General features: G+C 52.9%; 2 protein-coding genes across 12 annotated transcripts in view; one reads left to right on the top strand and one right to left on the bottom strand.

Moving 5' to 3' along the window:
• CDH23 (cadherin related 23) overlaps positions 1 to 24,474 on the bottom strand; it is a 208,161-nt gene that overhangs the window by 11,937 nt on the left and 171,750 nt on the right. For 4 of the 11 annotated variants that reach the window (XM_061373916.1, XM_061373924.1, XM_061373913.1 and 1 more), the window contains exons 36-45: positions 22,735 to 22,962; positions 6,419 to 6,640; positions 6,218 to 6,337; positions 3,842 to 4,022; positions 2,805 to 2,938; positions 2,352 to 2,561; positions 2,067 to 2,174; positions 1,442 to 1,544; positions 447 to 572; positions 158 to 361 (exon numbers count right to left, since the gene is read on the bottom strand). In XM_061373916.1, coding sequence (XP_061229900.1) covers positions 158 to 361; positions 447 to 572; positions 1,442 to 1,544; positions 2,067 to 2,174; positions 2,352 to 2,561; positions 2,805 to 2,938; positions 3,842 to 4,022; positions 6,218 to 6,337; positions 6,419 to 6,640; positions 22,735 to 22,962 — 1,636 coding nt within the window. Of the gene's footprint in view, positions 1 to 157; positions 362 to 446; positions 784 to 1,441; positions 1,545 to 2,066; positions 2,175 to 2,351; positions 2,562 to 2,804; positions 2,939 to 3,841; positions 4,023 to 6,217; positions 6,338 to 6,418; positions 6,641 to 18,928; positions 19,280 to 22,734; positions 22,963 to 24,474 lie in introns of those variants that run through there. The other 7 variants (XR_009728524.1, XR_009728525.1, XR_009728526.1 and 4 more) reach the window with 7 other exon arrangements.
• Positions 8,239 to 18,921, top strand: VSIR (V-set immunoregulatory receptor). The gene is made up of 7 exons (XM_061373933.1): positions 8,239 to 8,407; positions 13,156 to 13,611; positions 14,306 to 14,353; positions 15,621 to 15,728; positions 17,256 to 17,283; positions 17,736 to 17,923; positions 18,194 to 18,921. Exons 1-7 carry the CDS (start codon positions 8,245 to 8,247, stop codon positions 18,229 to 18,231), a joined length of 1,029 nt encoding a protein of 342 aa, XP_061229917.1. The 5' UTR covers positions 8,239 to 8,244; the 3' UTR covers positions 18,232 to 18,921.

Below are 24,474 nucleotides of genomic sequence, written 5' to 3'. Positions count from 1 at the left end.
AAGGCAAATACTGTAATGTAGAAGGCTACTTTTAAGATTTCCCTTCAACGCCATCCTAGTGAGCTCTGACACTGGGAGCTGGATCTTCACAGTCCCAGGGGGACACCCAACTCTCCCTGTCACCCACCCTCACACCCAGTCCCGGCCCTCTCCTGACCTGGGGGGCTGTTCTCCAACAGCCGTGCCGTGATGGATGCTGGCTGGAAAATGGGGCGGTTGTCATTGTCATCCAGGATGGTCACTGCCAGGCTGGCGGTGCTGTTCAGCCCCCCTACATCACGAGCTACCAGCGTGTACTCCAGGCAAGGGTCCAGTAAAGCCTCTCGGTCTATCACACTGCCGGGCTTCACCGAAATGACACCTGGAGAAGGGGAACAGCCCACTGACAGACCCCATTGCTATGTGGTGGTCCTGGGCTGGGGACAGGGACCTGATGAGCCACCCACCTGTCCTGTTGTCAATAACAAAGAAGTCTAGGGATGCCTCCAAGAACTGGTAGGTCACTATGGCGTTGCTGCCTTGGTCACTGTCCAGAGCTAGGATGGGTCCATTGAGCACCGTGATCAGAGTCCCTGGATGGGATAATAAGGGTTAGGGAGGGTATCAGCTCCCTGTGGAGCCTCCCACAGCCCCCTCCCATCCCGGTGGTGCATGAGGGACAGAAATGAATGGATGGAGGAGGTGACAGAGTGGGGCCTCGCAGGGCACGAGGCAATTTGGGGGCAGCTGCTGCAGCCTTGCAGACCGACTCGTGAGGCCCGGGTGAGGCAGAGGGACATCCAGCTAAAAACAAACAGACAGACACATCCGTCAGATGGGCAGCACCAGCACCCTGCCACCGAGGGCATCACCTGAAGGCACCCAAACCCTTTGCCTGGGATGTCCCTCGATGGTGGGACAGGGAGGTACCTGAGGCCTTGGAGCAGGGAGCAATTTAAATGGCAGGAAGGCAAGAAAAATAAAAGAAGAGTATTTCTAACTCCTTGGCTGGGAAATGTCTACCTTGACAAGCTGGACTGTTTTATCCCTAACAGCCAGAACAAGGTGGCTCCAGGTACCGATGACGGAGGGATGGCACCCCATCACCTGCAGGCATGCTGGGCAGATTGATGGCCTCAAGGCTGCCCCCTGGGCTCGGCTCAGACTGCAGGTGCCTCTTGCTGTCTGAAGCCAAGCAGCTCCCAAATGGGGACAATTTCTTGCAAGGTTGTGCCTGACCTGTGCCAGGAAGGTTTTCCACCAACAGCAAAGCTACAGTGTCCTCAAGGCTGATCTCCCTGGGTGGTCAGCAGGACCCCCTCACACTCAGCATCCCCATTCCACTGATGCGCAACCTGGCCCTGATCAGCATCATGTCTCCTTCATGATGTCCAGAAGACACCTCCCCTTGCCCATCCCCAAAGTGAGTGTCCAGGAGCCACACAGGGAGGCAAAGACCTACCCGGGGATGAGTTCTCCATCACCTCGGCCTGATAGGAGCTTTGGGTGAAGAGAGGGCGGTTGTCATTCTCATCTGCTATGGAAATGACCAGCAGGTCAAAATCCTAAAGGAAAACAGGGACAAGAGAGTGATGACTTCAATGTCCTTTCCTTGAGCTCACCTCCCACCTCTCCCACCTCCTGCTTAGTGCTGGTCAAAGATGGAGTCCTCTGCAGCCATGATGCTGTGCTCCCTAGACCACCCCTGGAGGGTCTGCAGGGATCCTCACCCCAGTATTGGGCATCCCTTCCCAGCCTGCACCTTGAAGGGTGATGCTCTGGTGTCATTGTGGTTGTCTAGCTCTCCAGCCCAAATTTGTCTGACCTTCTGTGATGTTTACTGCTGTTGCATGGAATCAACATGGGATGTTTGACTTGCCCTAAATCCTACTGGTCCAGTTATCTGCTGCGGAAGGGTTTACAGCCCCATCTTTGTAACCCCCCCCCCCCGATGTTTTTTAAGGGATGTAGCTTCTATTGTAAATACTGGGGATATTTCCCGCCTGTTTTTGGCCACGGCAGGAGCCCCTTCTCCCACCTGCCCTGCCACCTGCACTGCTGGAGGCCCTGGCAGTGTCCATAATTACCCGCCTGGCATTGCGTATGTTCTCAGGGTTGTCCTTCACTGTGACGGTCAGCCTGTACTCCGCCACCTGCTCCCGGTCCAGTGGGCGGTTTACATACACAATGCCACTCTACCAAGAAAAAAGGGAGGAAATAGGTACAAGGGACAAGAGGAGTGCTTCCGCAGGACACCTCTGGCTGGGGCAAGGATGCTAGAAAGCATCCATGGGTGCCCAGGGAAGGCAGGACTCTAGGTACAGGGGTGCCCACCCTCCATGTCCCAGCATTCCACCCCCCTGGAGCCATACAGTGCTGTTGATGTAGAAGGCATTCTCTGTGTTGCCTGCTGTTATGTCGAAGGTCAGGAGAGCGTTTGGCCCCTGGTCTGCATCCCGGGCAAGGATGCGGGTAACGAAACTGGAGACAGGGGCGTTCTCACTGAGGGTGATGTTCATTGGGAGGTTGAGGAGCACAGGATCATTGTCATTGATGTCCAGCACACGGACACCCACCAGGATCTGCAGGGAGAGAAACAGTGCAGCCACATGGCACATATTTTCATCCCTCCTATCATTTTTTTGCCCCCTCCCTGGCTAAGAGGTGGGGTTCCCCACTCAGCCTACTATGGTTTGGGGGAGGAAAGCCCCAGGAACAAGGGGAAGGAGAAGGAAGAGAGGAGAGTGAAGGAAGAGACCAGGGGGAAGGAGCTGAGGATGGGAGATGGCGCCCTGCGGCTCCTTACACTGCTCCAGGGTACTCACCGTGGAGCTGAGGGGGGGCACCCCCCGGTCCCGGGCAGCAATGGTGAGGTTATAGAAGGGGATGTTCTCACGGTCCAGCTCAGCATCCTTCCGCACCCGCAGCTCCCCTTCCACCGGGGAGATTACAAACTCCCCTGCCGGAGACAGAGGGGCCCTGCCTCAAGCCATGCTGCTGCAAGTGGCCCGTTTTTTAAGGGAATGGCTTATTTGGAGTCAGGGGACAGGCACCACGGCAGGTTTGGCACAACACCATACCCTGGTATTGCAGATCTGGGAGGTCTGTGGCAGCCAGGACTATCCTGGATGCATCCCCAAGTACCAGTAGGAGCAGGGGATGGGTTGAATAGCCAAGTAAGACATGCCTGTGCCTTGACTAAGCCTTTCTGAAGAAGCCAACAGGCCCCCAGGCAGCTGCCCATGCCATGAGATGGCCACAGCAGGGTGGGCTACATGGCATGGACTGCCCCAAGCCAAGGGGTTGTGTCCTGGTTGTTCTGGAAAGCTCTGCAGCTGGGTCAGGTGGGAGATGGGACTGGGCTCTGCCTTCCAGACACTCTGGGCTAAAGTTATCACCTGCTCACAGAGGGACAGCCCTATGTCCCCATGACCAGGGATGCCCATGGCTCTGCTGCCACCTCCTCTGGGGTGCTGGTGGGCATGGAGCTACAGCTTCGCCAGGGGTTACAAAGCAACTCAATGCTCAAAATGCCCTGCAGACCCCACAGGAGTGAGGGGAGGGGGCTCTGCACTTGCAGCTCAGTTTCTTTTTCTGCATTTTTGCCTTTTAAATTTTGTTTGCCTTTATTGTTCAGCAGATTTCCCCCTCACTTGCACAAGCCCCAGCCAACCCCTGGCTGGCCACGAACAGGTTAAGTTTCCTGTTGCTCAAAATAGGATTTCCTGGTGTTGAAAGGCTGAATCTGCAGAGGGCTCTGAGGGAGGATGGCTTTGCTGAAACACTTCCGCCCTCGCTCCCGCAAGCCAGGTTCCTCCACGGGGCAGCCAGAGGAGTGGCAGTACCACATGTCCCCACTCACCGAGGGGGTCCCCGGCGATGATGCTGTACTCCACCTGCCCGTTGGGTCCCGAGTCACCGTCGTGGGCCAGGAAGGTCCAGACACGTGGGCCAGGCTGCCCCTCCGTGACATCGAAGGGACCCTCGTAGGGCCGCGGGAAAGTGGGACAGTTGTCGTTGATGTCATTGAGGTTCACCAGCACCTGCAGTCAGGGTGAGAGCATGGAGGGCAGTGAGAGGAGAGTGATGGAAGAGACTGCTGGTCAGGAGCATGGGAAGCCATGGACAAGTGACACTGCAAAATACTTCCCATATTTCTGGCTTTGCTGGGCTCACCAAACACCCAACTCACAGTCCTCGAGAAAACTCAGATTCAGTTACTCCTCATTCCTGATTATGCCCTTCCTACAGTGACATTATGAAACTCCAGCTGCACACAGGTGGGACCCTTTTCAACCACGACGGGGAAGTCAACACAAAAGCCAAATGTTTTCAATATCCGCATCCCAAAACCCAGACTGGATAGAGAAAAACCACAGACATGGATTTGATCACCAAAGCCATGAGTTCAGAGAGACCCAATCTCTGCAGCCAGCTGCAAACTTGCTCACTCCTTTTCCTCCACCAAGGGCTTCATTCCTAGTGCTGAGTAAACTTCAAAAGATTTGCAGCTTGCATCCGTATTCCAACACAAACCACCACCAACGCAGTTGGAATGTTTCCCAGCTCAGCATCCCTTCCTATGACACACTTAGCTGGCTATAAATCAATCCTACAGATCTCAGAAGGGGAAAGTACAAAACATTTCAGGACAGAGTAGACATGCTGGCGAAGCTGGGGATCCAACAAACTTGAGTCTTGCTTTTTAGCTGAGTTGCACTTCATAGAAGATATTATATAGGCCTATACTATACTGTATTGCAAAAAGGGTTATCCATTTGGTTTCAGGGAACTTACACAGTGGAGAAATGCTGCCTGAGAATGAGAGTATCCAGTGTCTAATAAAAGGCTGAGCTTTGGTGGTTACAAGAAAGATACTGGAAATTAAGGACTTTCTGACCTCCTGAGTTAAAGGATAGTTAAATCCATCAGATGGGCATTTGTTACTGGCTAAATCTAATTTTTACAGCAGAGTATATCTGAGTCTCTGCTGTTTCCTAGCAGTGGAACAAACAAACACTGGCATGCCTTATCACGGTGATGGATTCCCCATCACTTGGGATCTTAAATAATCACCAAACCTCCTCCTAAAAGCTATGTTTTCATATGGTGCTGGCACAGACTCCCTGGGCTGTGTAGGGAGGGTGTTTCCTATCCCTTCCAGCTTCAGTACTTGTTGCTCAAGGGGTTTCCAAGTTCATGTCTTTTCTTGGGCCAAGAGCAGGAAAAGCTCTGCCTTTGCCTTCAGCACATCGTCAGCTGCTGCTGCTCCTGTCGGCAGTTACACCCCAGGTCTCAAGGTTTCCATTGCAGTTTCCCTGGGCCAGGAAAGCATCTCCAGCAGCATCAGATGCACACGTCTGAAGGCTTCCCATCTGCCCAGGCTGGAGCACAGTGCTGCCTGACTTGTGGGGACTTTACCCATGGAAATCTGCCACACTAGCATCTCCCTTTAGAAGTGAGAAAAAACGTTTCTCTTTTTTTCCTTCACACACAAGAACTTATCTCCTTTCGAGAACCTATCTCTTTATTTGAGCTTAGCTTAATATCTGGGTGAGGTATAATGGTCCATAATAGAGAGCCAGATAGAAAATCTAACCTATCCTTTCCACCTGCAGACTCCAAAATCAATCTAGGCATGGACAACATTTGCCATACAACCTGTCAAATTTTGGTTTTGGTCACAAAAACACAAACAAAAAACCCCAACCAACCAACCAACCAACCAAAAAATTGCTTTATTCAATTCCTGCAAAACATGTGTTTTGCACCTGCTAGTCTGAGCTCCCCACACTTTGAGCACCATGGTCCAGAAAAAATGGAAGAGTTATAGTGAAAATCAACAAAAAAAAGGGCTAGAGGAATGAAAAAGTATTTTTAAAAGCAGATGAATAATCTGAGAAGCTAAAGATGAAACAGAACTTAATGCAATAGCAACTATCTACTGTCCATTCAAGCAAGAAGGTCCAAGAAAACACAATGCAGCTTAAAAGCAGTTTGGGGAACTTCTCCTGTTTGTGTGTTTGCAGGATGAAATAATTGGGCTAATGTACCCAGGAGCATCCCTTGCCTGCATGCCTGAAACTCACCATGAGGGAGTGACAGCAACGGGGCAAACTGGCTGCAGCTGGGAAAAACAGCTGGTGACCACTGGGAAGGAGATGTGAGACTGCTCATGTGAAGAACTGCTCAACCCTGCCAAGGCTGGGGTGTTGTTATCCCACTGGCAGGTCCTTACCGTGGCGGTCGATGTCAGCCGTCGTGAGATGATGGGGCACTGGTCAGTGGCAGTGACAATCAAGGTGTAGCGCCCATGGCTGATCTCATAGTCCAGCTCTTTCACTGTGCTAATCTGCCCCTGTAAGGCAAGGGGACAGCGGCAGGAGTGAAGGGAGTGGGACAGGGACATGTCCAGGATGGGGCTGGCTACCTTACTGACCGTGGCACTGTCGATGTGGAATGTGCCCAAGATGTTGCCTTCAGTGATGGCGTATGTAACTGTGCCATTGGGTCCTTCATCCTGGTCCAGAGCCTGCACAGTGATGAGCGTGGCATTGAGTGTGGCAGGGCCTTCATCAAGGGTCACCTCATACAGCTGCTGCTGGAAAGTGGGTGCGTTGTCATTCTCATCCAGGACGGTGACGTACACTGTGGTGGTAGCCTGTGGAATATGGGGACATCACTTTAAGCACTGCAATCCTTGGAGCTGGCTGGGAAGGTGGGATCTGCCAAGATCAATGACCAACATGGGTTCAACCCTGCTAAGAAACACAAACAGGATGAAGGGCTCAAAATGAAATGTGCCATGGCTGCAGATGCATCTTCAAGTAATGGCTTTTTACAGGGATAAACATACAGAGATTAAATCACACCTTGTTCCGAAGCAAAGCATGTTTCTGTAGAATATCTCTCCTTTTCACCCAGTTTTTACCATTGCTGGTAACAACTGGGAGCAGCCCATGGCAGACGGAAAGCCAGAGGCTGAACCCCATCATGCCTCACTGCCTTTGGAGGAGGCATGGTAAGTCCTCATTTTGACATTAGGGACACCTTGGTTGTTGTTACTGATTATGACAACATGGTAGGATAGAAAATACCCAGAAACGTTGCTTGCCATGGCTCAGGGGAGGAGCAAAAATGAACATTTTGGACAAACAGACTGACCTCTTGCAGGCCCTGTCATCTACCTGTTGACCACAATTTCACTGCTGGTCAGGCTCAGCCTGTCTCCTGACCCTATTCAGGCTGTATCTGGCCCTGCACAGGCAGTGAAGTCTGTCTTCTGGATGTGTCACTATGGCAGCACACCTGGGGACAGAGAGGTGACAAGAGCATGCCACCCTGCCTAAGGGTTCGGGTTAGATATGGGATCTCAGGATGATAAACAATTTGGAGTCTCTGGACTTTGCGCCTACATGTTCCCCAGAAACAAATTTCTTGCGGCTAGTCAAGGGTTACATTTTTGGTGACAGCATCACAAATGTGTTTGCTGTAAAAACCATGAAGCCACGCAGTAATTAGCTACTTTTCTATTTCATGGCATGCTCCAAATTCAGAGGAGGTTAGAAGCAAAGCTTCCTGTGGCTTGCAAACCTCCATGTGTCTCCAGGCTTCACTTCCCAGGGAACACTGTTCTGAAAAGAACTGGCCCTTAGCTGCAGATGGAGGTTTTGTTGGTATCTTCTGAATTCGAAGCTCAGCTCTGTGAATCAGCCCACAGTGCTCCTTTGTTAATCAGTGCTGCTTTGCAATTTGAGGGAAGAGTAAAGGCCTCCCCCTGTGTAAACAGGCTGCAGGACGGGGATGCTTTGCTCCCCTTTTTACTGTGAAACTCTGTTCTCTTCCCGCGAACTTCTCTGAGTTACCCTTCCCTGTACCTGCCTTCCTGTCATCCCAGAAGGGTTTCTGCCCACTTAATCCTCACAAACACAGAAAAACTCTAGTTACAAGCAAAGTGCACTTTAGTGAAGTGAGCTGGAGATTGCCCCCAGGGGACCTGCTCCCACCGGGAAACGGATGAGGACCAGCACCCAGCCCCTCCTGACTGAGCACCTACATGTCCCCGGCACGGTGAGCATCCTCCTCAGCTACCTCCTGTACACCCTGAAAACGCACGCAGGAGACGAGCTTGCTCTAAGCTACCCCCTCCGACTCTGTAATTGAAACCCCAGCAGACCAAGCGGGTGGGACTGAAGTGTCACCCCCCCGCGGGGCCCTGCCGCATCTCACCTCCTGGGGGTGCTCGCAGCTCTCCGCAGTGTCTCAATGAAATTTCCTGTGTGTGCCAGCCTTGCCGGCGCTGCGGGGCTGCTCAGAGCGGGCGGGCGGCTCCGCGGAGCCGAGCGATCCCCGGCCCCAGCCGCGATGGAGTCGGCAGCCCCCAGGCTCGGGCTGCTGCTCGCCGCCCTCTGCCTGCTCGCTTCCCACGGTAAGCTCCAGTTTGTTGCTTTCCTCGCCTCCCCGCCCAGCGAAACTCTCCTTGCTGGCGCGCCGCGCTCGCTTGGACAGGGCTGTGCCTCGGCACAACGAGTATCGGGCGTTCGGGGGTTATTTGTTTCGCACCCTGTAACTGTGGGCTGGAAAGTGTGGGGGGGAGGTCAAGCCAGCCTTTCACACGATGGTAAGTTGTGTCGGGGGAAAGCGGCCACAGGGGAGCTGCTGCTTTAAAACTCTGGGACTGTTTTTTTCCCCCTCTTCCCTTTGCTTTGATCTAACGTGTGGAAGGAAAGCAGCCTTCCCCCTGTCCCCGCCAGCCGCCCGCCGGGGACTCCGAGCTGGCAGCGCCGCCCCGTTCCCTCACGGCGCTTTGCCCCGGCACGGCGGTGCTCCCCGGGCGCGCCGCGGTGAAAGGCGCCCTCCACCAGCCCCGGGGAGCGGAGAGAGGCGGGGTGGGCTGGGATGCCCTCTAAGGATACTCCGCTCAGCCGTAACTGCTGGTCCGAGCAGGGCAGCTTCTCCGGGTGGGCAGCTTGCCGGGTCAGGACCATCGTGTGCGGCTGCCGAGTTTCCCTTCCCTCGAGCGGGCGGGTCCCGGTACTGGAAGCTCGCCGGCCGCTCGCCAGAGGAGGGATGCTCCACGCCTGACTCCGCACCAGCCCTGGCGGGCAGCGTTTCCGTACCGGGGCTCCGGGGCTGGACAGTGGAACAGGGGCGGTGGCAGTTAAAACTGCAGTTCATCTGTGGACGGAGGAGCAGAGAACGAAGCTGGGAAGCACTGCGGTCTCACCATGCCCCGCGCAAGCAGGGGATGAGCATCCTGTTGGGCTTGGCTTCTCCTTCTGCCCTGGGGCGACAAAGTGATCACCTCCAGGATTTCTGCCAGCACGTCCCCAGGAAGAAGTGATACCCCCACTGCCCCTTCTCCTCTGGGACAGCAAGGCTAGTGTGGATTTGCTTTGCATCTCATTTGAGCATCTCTCAACATCCAGGAGTGATTCTCAGCATCAGTGAGGGGCTTTGGATTATTTCATTTATCCATCTAGGGTGCTGCTACTGAACATTAATCTTTCTGCAAAGCACCAACCTCAGACTCTGATGTTCAACATGAGCTTGGTGCCAGAGTTACTGAGCTTTGTGCAACTCTGTGCCTGCCAAAACTTTCTGAATCCCCAGCTAATTTTAGCAGGGCTTGGTGGAGAAGTAGAGTCCTTGGAGGCATGCAGCTCCTATGTGGTTTGGGGACGCTGGCAGGTAGGTGGATGGAGAAGTAGAACCTCTCCACCCAAAGGATGGCAGCTGAGCCTGGCTTTCCAAAACCGCGTTCCAGCATTGTGATCCCACCCCCGAGACAAGCCATGCTGGAAGAGGAGCAAGGCAGGACCCGTCAGTGAGTGCAAGTAGCTCCAGGCGGCTCTCCCCATAACTTGGATGATGCACCCAAGGTGCAGCTCTGCAGGAGAAAAGCCATTTGGCTCCTCCAGGTACAGGAGATGAGAGCTGTTAACACAGGTGTCTCAAGCATCTTCAGTAAGTCTTTTCTCCTTTTTCTTTCCTGCTCTAAGTACTTGTGTTGAGGTATGGATGCCCCTGCAGATCTCACCTGGCTGATAACTCCGAAACATAATGACACCTTGTGGCACTTCCATGTGAGGCTGTTAGGAAAGCTCCCACAGGAGGAATTAAAGCTGGGTTCCTCACTTCGACACTGAGCAGTCACTCTCAATCTGACAGCCCCTTCCACTGCTGTGGTTGAGCTCCCCCAAAGGCTGCAGCCCTCCACCCCAGATTTCACTGGAGTGGAAAGAGGTGGCATAATGTGGAAATCACTTCTGTAAGTCACAGGAGTGTAAATCAAGCACCTGCTTCTCAGAGCAGGGGACCAAAGTCAGGAGGAGCAGCCAGGAGAGGGTTGTGGTCACCAAACCCAGAATCTGGCATAAAATCCTGTTTTAAGCTGTTGGTTGGCAGAGCAACACAGGTTCCTTGGCATTAGCACTTTTTTTGTGCTTCATTTTCTCTGGAAGGAGAGTTCACAGGTTTCAAGCTAGGCAGTGATGCTGGCACTGGACATGTACCAAAGCTGCACCAGGCTCCATTGCTGCACCGATGCAGTGCTGCAGCTAGGAGCCAAAGACACTGAGGTGCCAAAGAGGAAGAGGGGCACTTTTGGCACCCACTTGAGCCCTCCTCTGTCTTTACCAGATGGTGACAAGACAACAGCTCTCTGCTTGGACCTTGATGGGTCCAGGCTCTCTCAGCTGGAGATGTGCAGTGATGGGCATCTGGCTTTATTTTGGCATTTGCCAGCAGCACTGACTTCAAAGGGAATGGTGCAACCAGGACAAGATGGAGCCAGACTTGGGGTCTGGGCATGGAAGAAATCCACAGTACCCTAGGGGAGATTAATATCCATGAGTTTTAGTGCAAAGATGCTGATGGAAGACACTTCCTCCGGGTACCATCTGGCATCTAGCAGAGCTTTAAAGCCTCATTTCATCTTGGGGAGGGAGCAACCTCCCTGGCACTGCTATGGGGCAAACTGTGCCTTGCCAGCTCTCCTCTCCCAGCTGTTTTCTCCTCCGCTTGACGTCTTTTGGAAGGCTTCCCCTGCCTGGGAGAAGGAAGTCGGTAGAGCTGAAAGCTTCACGCACGTGGTTAACCTCTGCCCCTCCCCGTGGCTGGGCCGAAAGCGTGGGCTGTGCTGACTTTCTATCCAGACTGTTCCTATCAAGCCCCAGCGGTGGAGGCTGGATGGTTCAGCGAGGCAGAGGTTTGCAGGCTGTGCGGGTATGCGTGGGATGGCCCTGTTTTATTTGAGGGGGTGTGTGGAAAACAGAGACTCCTGCAGATACTTTTGCAAGGTGTTGGATGTGTGGCTTCCTCCAATAGAGCCCTGGCTTCCCTTCCTCTGGCTCCCTGGGGAACCCCGAAGTGAATGGGGCACTTCCCGTTGTGGCAGGTATTGAGAAACACATCTGAGGTGCCTTTTGTGCTCAGTGCACCGGCAAGGAGGCGGGGGACCCCCTCTGCTATGTGCCAAAACACAGCCAGCCTACTCAAGCATCCTGGTCCCAGAAGCATCCGAAGATGAGCAGCTGGGGCTCGAAAACAAGCACAAACTAGGCAGTGTTGAGCTCAGGCCACACAAACCTCTGCTCCAGCACAGCCCTGGGGATATGCTGCTGCACGCACCATGGGGAGCAGGCTGAGGTGCCTGCAGGAAGCCAGTGTGATTAGCCAGAGCAATTTGGCAAATGTCACACTGTCCTCAGCTCCACAGGCCTCCTTGGCACCCTGTGCTGCAGACCAGGGGGGTCTGATGGGGCAGATGCCATCCCCACAGCACCCTCTCCCTGCAAAGCACCCTCAGGTAGGCTGCTGGGACTCTGAGCCTTCACAGCTGTCCTTACACCGTCACCCTAACACCATAAATATCCACGAGAGGTGGAAGTCATGGGGGACATTTTCAGTTTCATTCTCTCAAGCAGAGCCCTGTGCCGGGTGGTGACACGGTGACCCTGCCCTGAGGAGGATGCTCCCCTGGCAGCCCCACGATGGGGAGCCTCTCACCCAGCTGGATGGCTTGCAAGGCAGGGGCAGCACACCCTGCCTGTGATTGACACCCGCTCAGTATAGCAAGTGAAAAACCTCAAAGCGAAACAGTGGCGGAGCTAATGGCACAACAGGATGTTACCAAAATAAAGAACATTTGCTTCATACCATCTTCTCTGTTGCAAACCAGCTCCAGGAACTGTGTTTTCCCAATAATTTAAAGAAAATGAACCCACAATCTGCTTTTACTTCAGCTTTCTAAAGTGATGTTTGCATTTCTGCAAACACAAAGCAGTGGTGGGGCCAGAGCACCAAAGACGTGCCTGTCTTTGCTTTTTCCTCTTGCCTGATGAACAGCCTCCCTTACCCACCAGCACCCTCCACCAGCATGCTGGGATGGGACCAGTGAGCCCCTGGCTGCTGTGTCTCTGCCAGGCCTCCTGCCTGTGTTTCACAGCCAGCAGCAGTCAGGGATTTCTTTTTGCAAGTTGTTTTCATTTCCCAGCAGCTCCTCACAGTCAGCGTTGGCCAGTTCCCCCTTCTCCTCCCCAGGGCTGATAAACAAGCAGGGTGGGACTTGCTCCCTGCCTGATCTCGGGGGGGATGAGCTCCTCCGCGCTGTCTTCTTTTGTATTTTCTCCCCCTTTCATTTTTCCTTAGCAGCTGGCTCAGCAGCATTTGTATTTCCTCATTCACGAGCTGTGCGCTGCTGCCTACCTCCTCATCCTCTGCATGCTTTGCAGAGGTTCTGGTGCCCCTTACCTGCCTCCCTGTCCCACACTGCCAGCTCTGCTGGCCCTGGGTGAACTGCTGCTGCTATCATAAGGCTGATGCTCAGATACATTTAAAGCATGCCTCTCTCTTAGGGCTTGTTTCTAGGGTGAAGTTTTGCTCCCAGCCCTGCTGGGATGTTGCTACAGAGCAAGCAAAGGGCTGACACTGTGCCTCCCACCTCCCTTGTCTTGGGATATGGGAAGCTCATGAGTTTTCTTACCCTAAGGATAGGTGAATTTTTTTCCCCTCTGCCTGCAGGCTGTGCTCTCTGCAGCCCCAAGCCATCCCTCTGCCAACACAGGTGATGGGTTTGCAGTGCGTGTCTGGGGAAGGATCCCCATTGTGCTACGGACTGAGAGTAAACCCAGGACTGTAGGGTCTGACGCATCTGCTGTGCCTTCTTCCTGGCAGGAGGACCAGCAGCTTTTCTCATTACCACCCCATATTCACTGTGCATCTGCCCTGAGGGCCAGAACGTCACCCTGACGTGCCGGATCAGCGGTCCCCTTGCCGACCGCCATGACCTGCTCTACAAAACCTGGTACTTCAGCAGCAACGGTGACCAGAGCTGCTCTGAGAAGAAGCACATCCGCAACGTCACTGAGAAGGAGCTGCACCATGACCTGGGCAGGCACCATGAGCTGCCAGGCAATGGCACCCAAAAATCCCCTGCTGGGGGGCAAGCCAGCCATCATGGGGTGGAGTTTGTCCCAGATCACCACGGTGCCTTTCACATTGTGGTGATGAACCTGACGCTGCAGGACAGCGGGAATTACTGCTGCTACGCTGTGGAGGCCAGGCGGGAGCATGGCAAGCCCCACACTCTGCAGGTCGCTCATGGCTTTGTGGAGCTGCAGATCCAGCAAGGTGAGGAGGGCAAGGGGAGCCCCTGACAGCCCTGCATCCATGTTGGGGTGTGTCAGGGCGAGGAGGCCGTGAAGGGCTAGTGGGGGATGCTGGGGAGGCAGGGCGAGATGATGCTGAAAGCCAAAGCCATGTTGCAAGAGTCAAGGAGCAGCAGATGTTGAAGGTTTGAATTAGGGCCAGAGAGCCCTGGAACATTAGAAGGGGAAAAAAAAACAACAGAAAAAATAAATCAAGAGGCTGGAATGCAATAAAATCCGTGCTACATAGTTTCACTGATCTTCTCCAACCTCTTTCTGGAAGAGAGGAAAACAAACCTCAACATAAAAGGAGCTGGCTGGTCAGCCAAGTATTGCTTGGGGTGCAGGGCTGGTGGGTGACCTCAGGGCAGCAGCCCAGTGAGGAGAGCTGCCCAGGAGGTGCGAGATGGAGGGGACAGCATCTCCTGCCCTTGATTTGCAGTGTTACGAGAGAGAGTTTTTCTTCTAGACAAAAAACCCCAGAAACCCAGAGCCTGCATGGCCAGGGCCATTGCATCAGGAATCTTGGTGTAAGCTTCCCAGGGTTAAACTCTTGCTTTTGGGATGCTCTGGGTTGATTTTCTCAATACTGATGAGCAAAGGCAAGCACAGCTATCAGGAGCAACGTGGGACCTCAGCAAATCACTTGAGATTTAATATGCTTTTCTCCTCCACAGGCAGAGGAGGGCTTCAAAACTGCACGTTTCATACTGCCACCAGCAAAGGTAAAGGGAAAAAAACACCTCTCCAATGCTCTGCTCACGGTGTATTTCCCTAGGGATGCCTGCTTGCTGTAAACACACCAGTGTCCAGATGCAACCTCACAGTCGGGTGTGGGAGAGTGATTTCTGAGGCTGTCCCCATGGGTACATCTGACAGGCACATCCTGAGGCTGAGGAGAGCCCCTTCTGGCCCATCACCTGGACATCACTGCCCTGAAGCCTGTGGGGATCATTCACCCTAGAGTGATCACCTGATAAATCACCTGAGCCCTGCAAAACATGGTTGGGGATTTAGTGGCTGCTGCCATGAGCAGATGGGCAGGGACAGAAAGGTAAAGAGTTGCAGGAACCTCTTGCAGCTCCCTGTCACCATCACAAGCCCATGCCCCCTCACCCTAAGCAGAGATGCTTCAACAGGGGAAATCCAATTCTTGTTTGAGTGCACAGACAGTGTCTAAATGCTGAAGATGCCTAGGCAGGTGATGCCTCAAGAGGGTTGCTCTGTCTGTCTGCCCCTGTTTGCTGGGATAATGAATGGGCAGATATTGCTAAAATTGGTTTGCAGCACAGTTAAGGCAAGGCCAGCCCAGCCATGGGAAACTGCCCCCTGCTCCCCATGGGTAGCAGTTTCTGCCTCAATCCCTCAGCACTGGGACACCCTGTCCTGCCAGGCAAAAAAGAAAAGGGGAAACATCTCCCCCCACTCCAAACCACACACACGGAGCAAGAAGTTGCTTCTCCACATGAATGTGCAAGAGAAGGGCTTGAGCTGAACTTGCTCTTGATTTAGGCAGCCCTTGACCCTGCCATCCCACTTGGACCTTGATGGCCACAGACTTGGGTAGCAAGCCCTTTAATGCCTGAGTACTCTGAGGCAGCCTGATTTTGACAAGCTGGCCATGGGTTGAAGTCAGCACTCTTTGAAATTGCTGGGAGCCTTTCTGCTGACTTCAAAGGGCTTTATCAGGGCTCCTGCGTCTCTCCTCATATCTAGAAGAACAAAGAGAGACCTTGGGATGTCCTCCAGCAATGGAGGATTTTGGTAAAGGTCCAAAACTGATGCCTCAGGGCTTATATCCGGAACCAGCAATGCATCCTAACATGAATCCTGGCTAGGAATGGACCACCCATGTATGTGAAAGCCTTATAGCACCAGGCATGGGGCAATGCCAGTCCAGCCCCATGCTTTTGGTATGGCTTGAGGAAACCACGGCCCTGTATGGTGAGTCCCCTCCATCACCCACTCCAGCTCTGCTCTCTTGTGTTGCAGATATCACAGCCGCTGCACTGGCAACGGGCGCCTGCATCGTGGGCATCCTCTGCCTGCCCCTCATCTTGCTCCTGATTTACAAGCAGAGACAAGCTGTCAGCAGCAGACGTACGTACCCTCCCCTTGCCAGCTGCCTGCAAGGACACCCTTCTCATCTCCTGGGCTATGTCAGCGTGGCCTTTATGGGATGGGATGTGTCCCACTGGGATCAGCTGGTTCAGCTGCCCATGAGCACAGTGTAAGGTGCCCCAAAAAGAGGTCCCTGCCAGATGCCTCCTGCAAAGGGAGGCATGGAAGGGCCAACCATGCCTACAGGCTGCTGGTGAGGAGTGTGGGATAGGAGGGGTAACTGTGATGCCTGCAAGGCACCCAGGGAGACTGCAAAGATGCTGCCAGACCCCCTCCCTGCTGAGCCCTTTCTTCCCCATCCCCTGCAAGAGCTGGCTCATTTACTCACCTGTCCTTCCACCATATATCTGAAATAGAAGCTTTGCCTTCTAAGTGATTGAAAAAACATTATTCACGCTTTTCCTCCCCTCCTTATTACGAAGACCCCTTATATGTCTAAGGCAATAGGACTGCAGCAAGCCAGCTCTCCCCACACTGCCACAGCCCTAGAAAAACAGACAGTTCCAAGATGCTCCCAGCTCCTGCCCCTGCTTGGCTCCCAGTGATTTCAGTAATTAAGCAGAAAGGGGCACCACCTTAACCAGCAGAGCCATTTCATCAGGCCTTGGGCAAGCCAGGGGCCCTGTGGTTTCTCTCACCAAGCTCAGTGGGCGGCTGCGTGGCATTGAGCAAACCCTTTGGAGAAGTGGGTTTTGCAGCAGCAGTGGGTGTGATGCCGGCACGAGAACGGGAACTGTGCTTTCAACATCCATCTCAGGCTGAAAAGACTAGCCACATGCCTTCATGCACCCATTTTGCTGTGGCTGGGATGCAGCTTCCATCCTATGCTGCAAAGCATCACCTGGATCCTATTTAATCCAAGAAGGACGGCAAATTCCCAGGGAAATTTGCTTCTGGGTATCTTGGACTAGGTTAGCTACAGGTTATTTTTACCAGGTGCTTTCCATCAGCACAGTCTGGGCCAAATCTTGTGCATCTTGGCTCAGGATGCTTTCCATGCAGACATCCAGCACAGCTGAGTAACAAAGCCTGCAGGATCTGCTGTGGCTGTGGCAGAAGGGGTGAGGGGATCAGTAACAGGGCGCTGCCTGGACAAACACAGGGGCAACCAAATGCTGGGGTGGCATTCTGCAGAGCCCTAGGAGGGTGTCACCAGCAGGTGGTGGGTGCATCCAGGCACAAGCAGGACCAGGCTGCAGTACAGATGCTGCACTGCACTCACCTCACCCTGTGCATTGGCATAAGTGCCTTCTTCCCCCTCCTTCACAGGTTGTGGTTTCAGTCCAGGAGGACGCCAGGCTGGGGAGTGAACAAGGTGGGAGATTGCAGGAGATTTGGAGCAAAGAAGGGGCTGATGCTAAAGAAAGGGGAAAGGGTGTGAAGGATGTAGATAAAGAGGAGGAATTGGATATGGATGGCACCACCAGAAAGTGCTGCCAGTGGGTCTGGGTTTGACACTGGGCTCCATGCTGCCAGCACTCACACCAACTGTTTTGTCTTTGGCAGGTGCTCATGAGCTTGTCAGGATGGAGAGGTGAGGAAACCCATGTGCTTCCAGCTCCCCTCAACCTCCTTGCACACCCCTCTGCCTGCATCCTGGACCTTGCAAGGGTTTTGCCCTGTCCTCTCCTCCCCTTGAAGCTGGCATGTATCCTCAGGACAAAGGGGATGCTGGTGGCACTTATACCTGGAATCCTGTCCTTTTCCAGGCAGCCACTGTTCCTCTTCACTTCCTTTGAATGGGAAGTGACTCCTTTCTTTTTGCCTGTGCCAAGGGCACACATCTTCCCACGCTCCAGAACTTGAAACCAGGGTGCCTTTCAGCTAAGCTTCCCCCTCTGCAGCAGGCTTCCTGATTGCTCTCACCTGAGGTGCCACTGCCTCAACCTGCTCCCTGCCCTGCCTGTTGTTCCAGGCATTCAGCTTTATCCCCTGGGATAAAAAAGGCTCCTCACCTCTCACACCCTCTCCTCTCCTCTCCTCCAGCAATGCCCAGGGCATTGAGAACCCTGTCTTTGAGGCGGTCCCCTCAGCCAGCACGGAGCCACGGCCCCGACCCCAGCTCTCTTACATGGCCAGCCGGCAGCCCTCCGAGTCTGGCCGGCATCTGCTGTCTGAGCCTGGCACCCCTCTGTCTCCCCCCGGCCCTGGGGACTGCTTCTTCCCAACGCTGGGTGAGTGACAGGCAACCCTGAGCCCCCATGGAGGCCATGGCAGGAGGGGTGGGAAGAAAAGGGGCAGCCAGGGGGATGAAGGGGGGGGGGGGGGGGGATGTTAAATATTGGCTGCAAACTTTGCATCATGTGGGACATCAGGTCCCAGGAATTTGAAGATGGGAAGGACTCGAAGTCTGTTTTCCATACAAAATCAGAGTTTTGCTGCTTGCTGAAACAGATCCCCACAGCTCTCAGCTGGACTAATACCTCTGGTCTGTCCTTTTCCAGATCCTGTTCCTGACTCACCAAGTTCCTTGAAAGAGTAAAGACCCTGGAGGAAACCACATCCCCCAGTCGCAGCTGGGAGAGGCCGAGCAGCCACTGCGCCATGCGCCCAGCTGGGACCCTGCGGAGGGCAGCATGACCATGGGCAGTAAAGCCTTACACAGTGAAGCTGGGAGCAGGAGCCCAGACCTCACCTTCTGTCCTGGCTCTGCCCTGGGGCTGGAAGTGAACCTCTCTTGCCCGGATTTCAGTTTTTAACTACTTCTATGGAGAAGAGCTTTGTACTGCTCACGTTTTATAGGCTAGCTGAAAACTGGGGATGTGGGGAAGGAAGGATGACCTGCACCCGCAAACCTCCACAAGGACTTAACTTATTGCCAGGGGTTTAAGCTCTGCAATATCAACCTGATTCTGCATCTCTGAACATCCTCTCTGGGAGCGGATGGTAAAGTACTTTATCCACCATGAGACAAAACAAGGTCACTGGCCAACCTTGTACTACCTTTTTCTTTGCAAAACAGGAAGGGGAGAGGCTCTTTGCCGCTGATGGAATCCTCCTTCCCTACCAGCCTTTTGAGATGGTTATGGACATGCAAGGCTGCAGCCTTTCCAGCTGGACACATGTAGGGAGAAGCCTTATTTCTGCTGCAATTTTATCCTCAGCTTGGGATCAGGGGAATTTATCTTTCTTTCATTATCAGTGCTGATTAAAAGAGAAAAAAAGAAAAAAAGGATGTTTATGGTTTTGTTTGGTTTTGGTTTTTTTTTAAATGCTTGTAAATTAGAAAGTTTATCTGGAGGGTGTAGGAGGATGTTCCCGTGACATGGCTGAGAGCCCTTGCAGAGAGGCAGAGGCATAGGAGCACGCAGTGGGTGCTGGGAAACGCTCTGGCTGGCTTCCCCTCATCCTCCTGGGGCCAGCGTGGCCAAAGCACACGTCCCTGGGGCCACTGCTTTCAGCCACAATGAAGAGCCCGACAATGCCCCATGGGATGCAGGTGCACTCCCAGCATCCTCTGCCTGAACACAGCACCCTGGCATTGCCTATCCAAAATAATCCGGGGGTCCGGCTCCAGCATGACTCAACCCCTGGCGAGGACCTCGTGGTAGACACTGTTACTCGAAGGGTGTGTTTCTGTGTTTGTTTTGTTTTCTGTTGTAAAGTGGGGGGGAAATTTCCACTAGACAAACATAAACATTAGTCATATCAAAACAGTGTCAGCCCTGAGCAATAGCCATACCAGGCAGCATGCCCGGGCAGAGCATCCCAGGCAGCACACTGGATTTTCATACTACGTGGCTGCAGGAAGCAGCATTTGCCTCTGCAGAGGGAGGGGACTCTCCGGCCTGCTGCAGGATTTGATTAATCCCGTGCTGGTTACAGCAAGAGGAACTTCAAGATGGTTTGGCCGCAGGCAGAGGGATACAGAAGCCAGCACCAGCCCCCCCCTGCAGACGTAACTTCCTGAGCACAGGACTTGTGCTTTACGGCCAGCCACAGCTCAGCCCCTTTCCTGGCTTTGCTGGGGAAGCTTGCCCAGTGCCTCTGGCTCTTCCCTCTCCCTGTCCCAGCAGCTGCAGCTGGAAAGGCACACAAGGATCTGCCTGCCTGTGGGCCCTAACTGCTTTGAAACCCTCTCCAAGACATAGAATCATCACAAAATCATAGACCCATTCAGGTTGCAAAAGCACCTTTAAGATCACCAATTCCAAACATTAACCTAGCACTGCCAAGTCCACCACTAAATCATGTCCCTAAACATCACATCTACACATCTTTTATATACCTGCAGGGACAGTGATTCCACCACTGCCCTGGGCAGCCTATTCCAATGCTTGACAACCCTTTCAGTGAAGACATTGCCCCTAATATCCAGTCTAAACCTCCCCTGGTGCAGCTTGAGGCTGTTGCCTCTTGTCCTATCGCTTGTCACTTGGGAGAAGTGGCATCAGGGACCCTTTCCTACCTGGTCAGCTTGTCAGAAGAAAAAGTAGACTTTTATGGGAGAGAGGCGATGGCCCTGCAGGCATTCAGCAGGAGCCTTAGCACACCGGGTCCTGGCACTCCACCTTGGCCCCAACAGTGGTGGAGAAGATTGCATGGTGCTGTACCTTTGGGGAGGATGCTCATGGTGAAGGTGACCCAGCAAGATGCCCTTACGGACCTTGATGGGTCCCCCAGCTCTTGCGAGTGCCTGGCTTGGGAACACACACTGAGCTAGTGCCATGCTGCTGGCTGTTTTCCACTGCATCAGCACCTGGGGCTTAGCTCATGAGGAGAGTGAGGAGCCGCAGCGCTTCACCTGAACTCTTGTTTTGGAGTGGGTGGAGGGGAACAGAAACTGCAGAGGCTGAAGCAGCCCTGGATCAAGGTGGCTGTGAGATAGGCATCTGAGCAGCTTTACTGATCCACCCTGCCTCAGGGCACCACCAGTGCCTGGGGTCTGTGAATATCAGGAGTCCAGCTCCAGCACATGTGCTGCAGGCTTGCACCAGTGTCAGACAGAGTTTGGGTGACTCCTGCAATTCCCATGTAATGACACCAGGACCTTCCAGTTGCAGCTCACCAGCTTATGAAGGATTTCTTTCCTGCAGTGCTTGTTGAGGTAAATGCTTTGCTTTTATCATCAGCATTTTTAGCCTTTCTCCCCTGCATTTCTAGACTGGCCAAGAGGATGGCCAGTCTTCCATGCACCCTTGCTGTCCTGGATATCACAGCTCATCCCAGGACTTCCAAGTCCTCTTCCAGCTCTGTCTCCTCTGCCTCTCCCATACTCAGAAGGCCAAATCTTGAAGTACATGAAGTACGTGAAGTACACATACAAATTATAGACAATAATCCTCTTTTGTGCATCATTGCATCAGCCCAGACTTGCGAAACCAAAGTAGGCGACAAACTCCTGACAGACATCATTTCGTGACCCAGGCATGAGGCCAGCAGTCCCCAAGTGACATGCAGGACAGCCTTTCACAAGACCTAAGCATCCTCAAGCTCTGAAATGGGCTGAAACTTCTTTCCACTTAGGAATTGGGTCACTGGACACTTTGTTTTGCTTCAGCATGGCAGGATTTTGATTGTTGCTGCTGGCATAACTTTCACCAGTGATGTGGTGGTCATGCAGCAGAAACCCTGAGGACAAGCGAGGCTGCTGGGACACTGCTTTGCATCAGTGTGAATTGATAAGCTGTGTCACTTGCCCTCTCTGGCACCAGGAAGGGAAGAGGGCATTGCCATGGCAATGGGATTTGCCAGTTTAGCACACAGCATTCCTCACCACAGCAGCATCACCAATGCTCCTATGGTGCTGGGGCGATGGGGACAAGGAGGAGCTAGCAGTTATCAGGTGCTGCAGTTACACAGAGCTGCCTTCTCTCATTCTGGGGGAAGAGACTGACTAGATTTAAGCCACAGTGGCAGCACAGCTTAAGAAAAAGACGGTGATGCGTAAGAAGGTGTGTGAACTACCCAGGAGGGAGCAGTCGAGAGTGCAAAGCCTGAAGTGAGAATTGCAAGCCACAGTTCACACTGCTGTTTGCAACCTGTTTCCTCAAAATGTACAGCAGGGCTTTGCAGCGAGAGCTCTGCTGGGAGATCAGAGAGATGGCAAGAGATAGCAGGTAGGGGCTGGGGAGAGGAAGGATGGCAGGGTGTCATGCAGGGTGTCACGCCTCCCCATCTCACAATTTGGGCTTGCTTTCTGCACACAGTTGCTCGCTCACATCCCCGCAGAGCTGTGGGGTTAGGAGGGACTCAGGGCTGGAAAATGCCCCAAATGTTATTTGTCCATTTGACCCTCCCAGGCCAGCGTTCTCTTTAGAGGCCCAAATAATGAAACTTGTTACTTGTGGAGCGGGGAACGTGCCAGTGAGAAAAGCCAGGCTGCAGCAACTGAGTTGCCGGGCACTGCTGCAGGCTGGTAACCACAAAGCAAGGTGGCCACATCCCCAGAACAAAGTATGATGGACAGGATGTCATACCAGGCCCCATATGCAAGCTCAAATCCTGCTCACCATAGGCAGGGCACTCCAGGTGGCAGCAACATGATCAACAAGCTGCCCAAGTCTCACAACAGCTATAGCAGTAATTACCGGAGCTCTTCTCATTTGCCAGCACTAGAGCAGACACATGGTGAGCTGAACCACGGTTCAGATGCTGATCCAGTGACCCCCTGCCCTGAGACGGGTGACAACACCCAGAGACCTTTCAGACTCTGAGTGTGAGAAACTGGTGGGCAGGACAAATCCTGCAGCCTCCAGCGCACTTGCCCATTGTGATGCTTATGATATTTTTGGCATTTACAGATGGGAGACAGCAGCTGCTCCAGAAGAGACTGAAAGAGATGGTCACGCAGGACCAGGTGCCAAAGAAGGCTCTGAACCAAACCTATACTCAGCAGATTTGGACCCTGAGTCACAACACAAATGGCCAATCACCAAAACATTGCACCCTGTGCCTGTTCCACCTTTCCACACCCAGTATCTAAGCTCACTGTCCACAGTGCTGCCCAGCTCCATCCCCTTGGAAAGCACATTTGGTGGCTCACCGACAGGGAGGGGTTGCCCTCGTCCTCAACAGTGACCACCAGGCTGTAGAAGCTCTGCCGCTCGCGGTCTGGTGGGGAGGGCCGGGTGGCAATCTCGCCGGTGACACGGTCCATGCGGAAAGTCAGGTCCTCATTCCCATGGGTGATGTAGTAGGAGAGGACACTGTTGAGGCCGATGTCCCGGTCAGTGGCACGTACCTGGGCCACTGCTGTGCCACCGCCAACATTCTGCAGGGTGAGATGGCAGGGTGAGTGTCAGAGTTACACGACATACATCACACGCACTTCATAACATAGAAAATACACAATTAATAACATAATTCTAATATAAAGAGGGCTTTTCCCAGGCATTGCGGTGCTTGAAGTTCCAATCTTGCTGCCCCAACACCCATCAGCCAAGCAGAAGGCTGCTTTCCTTCACAAGTTCCTGGATGCTATTTTGTTGGTGCTTATTGCAAATGATGTTTCATTCAGCCCTCTTCCTGTAATTCATATATGGCTTGTACTAGAAATGTTTTTGTTTGTTTTCCAGGTTAGTTCTTTCTCCAGTTGTTGTGGGTTTTGACTGTATTACATTTAAGATGAAATAACTCTTGTGATTGTATGGCTATAATGCTGGGTGAGGCACTGGAAAAGGTTGTCCAGAGAAGCTGCGACTGCCCCATCCCTGGAAGGGGTCAAGGCCAGATTGGAGGGGGCTTTGAGCAACCTGGTCCAGTGGAAGGTGTCCCTGACCATGACAGGAGGGCTGGGACTAGATGAGCTTTAAGGTCCCTTCCAACCTAAACCAGTCTGTGATTCTGTAATAGATGCAAAAACTTAACTTCATGCAAAAACTTAACAAGGCTACTTGCTCTGCCACTGCTAGCTCAGCTGAGAATCCGCTACAGGCTTAGTAATGGAAGGCTCTGCCCTTTGCTTGAGTGCTCACATAGTTTTTGGCTTGAAATTCTGAAATTAAATGCATTTTCTACATTAACTTTTTAAAAGAAATGGAATAAAACTAAGAGGTGATATTTGTTGTTAAGTCACCAAAGCCAGCTACTGCTACACATCAACACTGTACCTATTTTTCCTTAGGTTACAGCATCTCCCATTTATTGCAAAGACTCAGTTTGATTCCCTGCTGCAGAAAGCTAAGTGCTATGTAGGCTGGCACAGCCTGAAAGAGTGTAGAAACCAGTGTGTGTGCAAAGGTGAAGGCTGTGTAATGGATTCAGAGCTCAGCTAATTATTTTTGGATGGCCCCATTACAGGGGAAATCAAAACAGAAATTCTGTTCTTCAACCAGCTCTGAACACGTATTAAATAGATAAGAAAATCCTAACAGGGCAATAACGTTAATGCAAAGCTATTAATCATGAGCAGCAGTTCCTCACAGCTAGGTGTCACCGGCTATTACTCATATTTCATTTTTCATCATCAAATTGAGAACCCCCCAGTCCAAGAATTAAACTGACAGGAAATAAGTTGTCTTTTCTCACGCCTGATTGTGTTTTATTGCTTAATTATCTAGCTCTTGCTGAGCTGCTTCCTGAAAGCAATTCCTATTCTGCACTGCGCCACCTCCTGTGTCACTTTGGTGGCATTTCCATTGGTGTGTAGCCACTTCTCCCTCCTGCTGGTCCCTGCATCCTCATGGGCTTCAGCTGACTGCAGAGCTCTCTCCTATCCCAAAACTATGATACCATCACAGGGGAGGGCTTGCAAGGGGCCACCAACCCTTAAATCATCCAAGGT

The sequence above is a fragment of the Neopsephotus bourkii genome, unplaced genomic scaffold, assembly GCF_033783945.1.
Source record: "Neopsephotus bourkii isolate Nb327-2 ecotype Australia unplaced genomic scaffold, CSIRO-AGI_Nbou_v1 NB_1634, whole genome shotgun sequence".
Taxonomy (NCBI): domain Eukaryota; kingdom Metazoa; phylum Chordata; class Aves; order Psittaciformes; family Psittacidae; genus Neopsephotus; species Neopsephotus bourkii.
This window is presented reverse-complemented; position numbering and strand designations above follow the sequence as displayed.